This window comes from Gekko japonicus, unplaced genomic scaffold (genome assembly GCF_001447785.1).
Source record: "Gekko japonicus isolate JY-2015 unplaced genomic scaffold, Gekko_japonicus_V1.1 scaffold1100, whole genome shotgun sequence".
Classification (NCBI taxonomy): Eukaryota; Metazoa; Chordata; class Lepidosauria; order Squamata; family Gekkonidae; genus Gekko; species Gekko japonicus.
This window is the reverse complement of record NW_015164220.1, coordinates 292305-298564: the sequence shown is the minus strand read 5'-3', so window position 1 is coordinate 298564 and position 6260 is coordinate 292305. Positions and strand designations below refer to the sequence as shown.

Sequence of the window (6260 nt, the reverse complement as noted above, 5' to 3'; positions counted from 1 at the left end):
CCGGGGCGGCAAGATGGCGGGATCGGTGGCAGAACGGGACGCGGTGGTAAGGGGGGGGGAGCCGTGCGTGCGTGTGCGTGTGGATGGGGGGCGCGGGGGGGCTGTGGGGCCCCCCCCCCCATCTCCCGCTGCGTGGAAAGCGCAGCAATGGCGGGGGCGCTGGGAGAAAACCGCGGGGCTTGATCCAGAGGCGCACGGCCGTTGCAATCCAGAGGCGCACGGTCGTTGCGACCCGGAGGTGCGTGGCACGGCAGGGCATGTCGGGAGGCAGGCGGGCAGTGCCCTCTTGGGCTTCTCCGCCACCCCAGCGTGGCATTCAGGGGGCCTCCCGAGACCCCGCGCGCCTGGGCATCATCCCCGCGTCCCTGCTGCAGAGGCGGTGCAGCCCGGCCGGCCTGGAGATTGCGCCTGGCACACTGGCTGGGGAGCGCCGGGAGGAACGGGTGACTCCCTTTTGTTGTGCGAAGGAGGGGAAGGGGGGGAGGAAGGGACTCTCTGGTGGTGTCTTGGAAATTGGTGCTCTCCCGCTCTCTCCCTGGCTTCCCCAAGGCCCACCCTGCCTCGGCTCTGGTGCCCAACACAAAGGAATGCTTTCTTTCCCCGGCCTGGCAGCGCGCACACGTTTACCCCCCTTTTCTTTTTCTCTCCCCCCCTTTCAGAAAATAGAAGACGGGCATTTAAACAACTCCCTGGGCTCGCCGGTGCAGGCGGAAGTGTATTTCCCACGGCTGGTAAGGGAATCTTGCCTTTCTCCCCCATCCTTCTCCCTGGTTATCTTTGGGCACCTGTTTTGGAGGTTCGCCTCTGATTCCTTTCAATGCTTTTTCCCTTCCCTTCCCCGCAGATAGTCCCGTTCTGTGGACACATCAAAGGAGGCATGAGGCCCGGCAAGAAGGTCTTGATCATGGGCATCGTGGATCTCAACCCGGAGAGGTAAATAGGACGGGAGAGGCGGGATTGGCTGGGCCTCCCCGGCCCCAAAAAAACACCCAGGAAAAGTACGCCGTTCCCACACACACAAAAAAGAACGCGCCCTGCCAAGCCTCCTTGGTTTCTGAAGATGGCCTATTTTCGTCCGCGGTGGTAAATATAGAAAGCGGGGTTTCTCCTTTGACCCCGAGGGGTTTTTTTTAAAAAAAAATCCAGCTTTCCCTTGGGAATTCGAAGGGCCGCTTTCGTACACGACGTGGTTCTAAATAGAGATAATCTCCATGTAGGGGAAGGAAAAAAACAACCGCTTGTGTATGGAGTGATTCTGAGGGGGGGGGAGAAGATTAGTGAGGCAGGAACCAACGCCGGCCTACCCATAATGTCATTCTTGGCCGGCGGCCAGGAAGACAAGTTCGGATGTGCAGGTCGGCAGAAGCTGGGAAGGTGAGCGCGCTCCGCCTTGGATCCGGTAACCCTTCCGAGAGAATGAGAACGTCCCTGTCCCCCTTTGCAGCTTTGACATCAGCCTCACCTGCGGAGATTCGGAGGACCCGCCGGCCGACGTTGCCATCGAACTGAAAGCCATCTTCCCGGACAGGCAGTTCCTCAGGAATTCGTGCGTATCCGGCGAATGGGGTGAAGAACAGTCGTCCCTTCCTTACTTCCCGTTTATCCCCGATCAACCCTTCAGGGTGAGTGCTACGAATGGCGCGTAAAACGGCCGCGGATAATTGATTTGGAAAGGCCAGTGTCTGTTTCTGAACGTGTCGGAAAGGATATTGAGCTGTGGGGCATCTCTGCCTGTTCGGATGCGGTGTGGAGCAGGGGTCCCCCACGGATATTTTGTGGGATGGCCCGCTCTGTGTAATCCGCCTGGGGTCCCAGTGAGAAAGGCGCCCTTAAAGTAATGTAGATATGAACAAACATTTCTCTTTAATAATCAAGAAGCAGTGTTCCCTCTAAGCTGAGTTAGTGTGAGCTAGCTCACAGTTTTTTTAGCCTCTGGTTCACACATGTTTCTCTTAGCTCAGGAAGAAGGGCTCCAAAGCAAACTGATTTATGTAGTAGCCAAATCGCTCGCTCACAACTTTAATGCCAGTAGCTCGCAAAGTAGAATTTTTGCTCATGAGACTCCACGGCTTAGAGGGAACATTGTCAAGAAGATGTTTAAAAAGAAGACGCCCCTTTTAAAAAGGCTTTCTGTTAAGCAGAAAATAAATTTAGAGTCCGGTGGCACCTTTAAGACCAACGAAGGTTTATTCAAGGTGTGAGCTTTTTGTGCGCAAAGCACACTTTTTCCAAATACATTGGGATGGAAGGTAGAGTTCAAACTCGTAGACAGAGGCTGAGCAGCAAATTAACATGTAACATAATGCAGATGCTTTAAGATATGCAAAGTCAAAACTAAATAACGAGCTAAGGTTATAAGGTCAATGGTGGTTTTGATTTAATTAAGGGGGGGGAAGGATAGCAACGTAATAAATATGTCAAAATAAGGGATACTTGTGAAAAGGGCATTTGTTCTCAGTTTCTGAAATGTTGAACAGTTATTGTTAGAGTTACGTATCAGTGTTCCCTCTAAGCTGAGTTAGTGTGAGCGAGCTCACAGTTTTTTAACCTCCAGGTCACGGATTTTTGTCTTCGCTCAGGAAGGAGGGCTCCAGAGCAAACTGATTTATGCAGGAGCCAAATTGCTCGCTCACAATTTTAATGCCAGCAGCTCACAAAGTAGAATTTTTGCTCACAAGACCCCACAGCTTAGAGGGAGCATCGGTTACGTTCTGTCCTCGCTCCCTGACCTTTTGTGGCTGGCTCCGCCTCCTGAGGCAGCCATTTTGCGGTTGCATCCACCACCCTGTGTCAGAATTCAAAAGGTAAACACGGGCTAGAAAAGGTTGGCGGAGCCCTGGTATAGAGACTCCCTTGAGACGTCAGAGGAGTCCCTCCTTTAATTAATGGTTGGAGTGAGAGTCCAGACGCAGGCCGCTCCACCAACGATGGTTAGTTATTATCAGGGGTCATTTCGTTGAAAAAGAGGTGCAGGAGCTCATTAGCACAACTCATTAGATAATATTTGCATATGCCACACCCCCTGACATCACCGGAAGTGTGTCAGAAGGCAACACCCACCACCAGTGTTCCGTCTAAGCTGAGTTAGTGTGAGCTAGCTCACAGTTTTTTAGACTCCGGCACACACATTTTCGTCTCAGCTCAGGAAGGAGGGCTCCAGACCTAATTTATGCAGTAGCCAAGTTGCTCGCTCACAACTTTGATGCCAGTTGCTCACAAAGTGGAATTTTTGCTCACAAGACTCTACGGCTTAGAGGGAACATTGCCCACCGCTCAGGCTCCATTGGACTCTTTTGGATTGCTAGCTATTGGGGGGGGGGATGTGCAGATCTGTCCTCGCAGAGGAGGGAGAGCTTGTACCTGAATAAAACTTGGTCTTAAAGGTGCCACTGGACTGTTTTGGGCTGGGGGGCTGGGGGTGTGTGCTCTGCAACTTACCTGGCTGCTTCTTCCTCTGACTGAGGGCTGCTGGGAGCAGGGGGTGGGGCTTGTTGCATGTGCCCATCCCCTGGGCTCTTTACTGCCGGAGCGCCGCTCCTGTGCGCTCCTGCAGGAAATGACCCCTGTTAGTTATTATGATATGTCGCAGCAGGGTATGAAAGCATGAGGTGAATCTGCTTTGTAAACAACTAGTAAACAACACAGTCACTGTGGCTTCGAGTAATTTATGAGGTGTGAGAGATCCTGGTGTGACCCTAGTCAGAGTGCAGGGGGTTGGACTAGATGACCTGCAAGGTCCCTTCCAACTCTAACATTCTATGATTCTGTGTTTCCCAATGTCTGCCCAGCCAATCAAATCTCTTAACAGTAGAACCAGAAGCTTTGCTGGGCCAAAGCCGTATCTGGCTCCGCCCACTTCCAATGCTCCCTCTAAGCTGTGGAGTCTTGTGAGCAAAAATTCTACTTTGTGAGCTACTGGCATTAAAGTTGTGAGCGAGCAATTTGGCTACTGCATAAATCAGTTTGCTCTGGAGCCCTCCTTCCTGAATTAAAACAAAAATGTGTGAGCCGGAGGCTAAAAAACTGTGAGCTAGCTCACACTGACTCAGCTTAGAGGGAGCACTGCCCACTTCCTAAGAAGACTTAGTGGTTGCCGGAAAAGGTGTCGGCGGGTGCGGTGCCGCCCACGGGCACCACGTTGGGGAACCCTGCTATACAGGGATTTCATGTTATGCGAATGTGTCTCGACTCCTCTTCTAGGAACCCCAGATGCAGGGATGCTGCGGTACATTAGAGGTTGCTGTTATCTCCGTGGTATAGCAGCCATTCTGGTTTGGATAATTATAACCATAAATTAAGAGCGCAGCGGAAGGACACCTCCGTCTGAAGTGGTTGCTGTGTAATTCAGCTGCTCATTGCTGCTGTCTCTGTGCTTTCTGGTTTTACGTACGTCGTTCTCAGTTCACGTGCTTCCGAAGAATTCGGTAGAGAGTCTCCACAGCTGTCTCCTGCTCATTGTATTCCTAGTGAGCAGAAGAATGAATGTAGACCCACAAAACAAATCTATAGTTTATCTAGAGAGCTAGCTTTTGTGGTGGTGAAGAGCGGCCGACTCTAATCTGGAGAGCCAGGTTTGATTCCCCACTGCTCCCTGTGAAGCCAGCTGGGTGACCTTGGGTCAGTCACAAGTTCTCTCAGAGCTGTTCTCTCAAGGGCAGTTCTCTCAGAGCTCCCTCAGCCCCACCTACCTCACAGGGTTTCTGTTGTGGGGAGAGGAAGGGAAAGGAGACTGTAAGCTGCTCTGAGACATCGAGTGAAGGGGGGGGTATAAATCCAACTCTTTTTTTCACCTCGTTCACTAGGTAACCTTATACAAACCCAGAGGGCCAGTCTGGTGTAGTGGTTAGGAGCACAGACTCTAATCTGGGAGAACCGGGTTTGCTTCCCCACTTTCACATGCAGCTGCTAGTGTGACCTTGGGTCAGTCACAAGTTCTCTCAGAGCTGTTCTCTCCCAAGCAGTCCTCAAAAGAGCTCTCTCAGCCTCACCTACCTCACAGGGTGTCTGTTATGGGGAGAGGAAGGGAAGGCGATTGTAAGTTGCTTCGAGACTCCTTCGGGTAGTGAAAAGCGGGTTATAAAACCAACTCTTCTTCTATTTTGCTCTTACCCTTGCTGTTGTTACATACAGCAGCAGAGGCATATTTGAAAATCAAGCAGAGGTCATATTGAACGTTCAGCTCTTAAGGGCCAGTGTCATGTGGTTAATTTATTTAATTCATATATACCTTGCCTTTCCCCCCAGCGGGGACTCAAAGCGCCCCTCTCCAGATTAGAGTCCACCGCTCTTAACCACGACACCATATTGGCTCTCTAACTGATAGTATCCAGTCAGTAATCTAAAATTATTGGTGAGTGATCGTGCCTAGCGCCCTAAGAGGAACAACTGTGAGCTATTTTTTTTAAAATGGTGTGTGATACGTACTGTGAACCTCATGGTGCCCACCAGCTCCCAGTAGAGGGGGAAAATGGGATGAAATAGGCGTCATGGCAGTACCGTGATGTCATTTCTGGTGCCAACCCGGATGTGAAGTCTGCGTGACGCTCTAGGATTCTGTTAAGTCACTCACTTAACAAAGTAATCGGAGAGTGATTCAGCAAAGAAATAGCTTTATTCATCAACTCGAGCAGAACTCCAACACGGATCAACATCTCCCGGCTAATGTAGCCACGCCTTTACTGTACATTACCAACCAATGAGATTGTTTACATAAGGACCAATCATCGATGTTCCCGCTCAGGGAGATTGCTGATATGCGATTGGTTGGTTCTTCCTGGGCTAGCCATGCGATTGGATGTATTTGGATCCTATCCCAGGACGAAGCTTAACATTACATTTCTATGAGGTGATTTGCATACATGTTTAGGCATTCAATGACAGCTATTGAATACACTACAGATTCACTCGGGTGGAATCCTCGAGCATTGTGCTGGCACAATGATGTCACTTCCTGTTTTGGCTGGAAGCGTTGTCGCAGCATTGCTGCGACGCTCGTTTCCCTCCATTTGCATATCTGGAACCCCTTCAACTAGCTACCCTAGATATTCTGGGATGTATGAGTTTACCTTTTTAGTGAATGGTGTTTTGAGGGGCATTTGATAAATCTACTGTGTTCAATCTCCTAGTAAGAGACGGTCTGATCTAGCCAGATGCCGAATATCGCTTTGTTCTGCGGAGCAGATGAGCAAATAACCCAAATTATTATAATTGCTGCCATGACTGCTTGTTGTTACGACACTTCCTAACAGGAAGAGTGCGGA

General features: G+C 50.6%; 1 protein-coding gene across 1 annotated transcript in view; it reads left to right on the top strand.

The window, feature by feature from the left end:
- Positions 1-6: 6 nt before the first annotated feature.
- LGALSL (lectin, galactoside-binding-like) overlaps positions 7-6260 on the top strand; it is a 17860-nt gene continuing 11606 nt past the window's right edge. Inside the window, exons 1-4 of the mRNA XM_015408526.1 lie at positions 7-46; positions 660-731; positions 845-933; positions 1445-1622. Of these exons, the coding sequence (XP_015264012.1) occupies positions 14-46; positions 660-731; positions 845-933; positions 1445-1622 (372 nt within the window). The 5' untranslated portion in view covers positions 7-13. The remainder of the gene's footprint in view (positions 47-659; positions 732-844; positions 934-1444; positions 1623-6260) is intronic.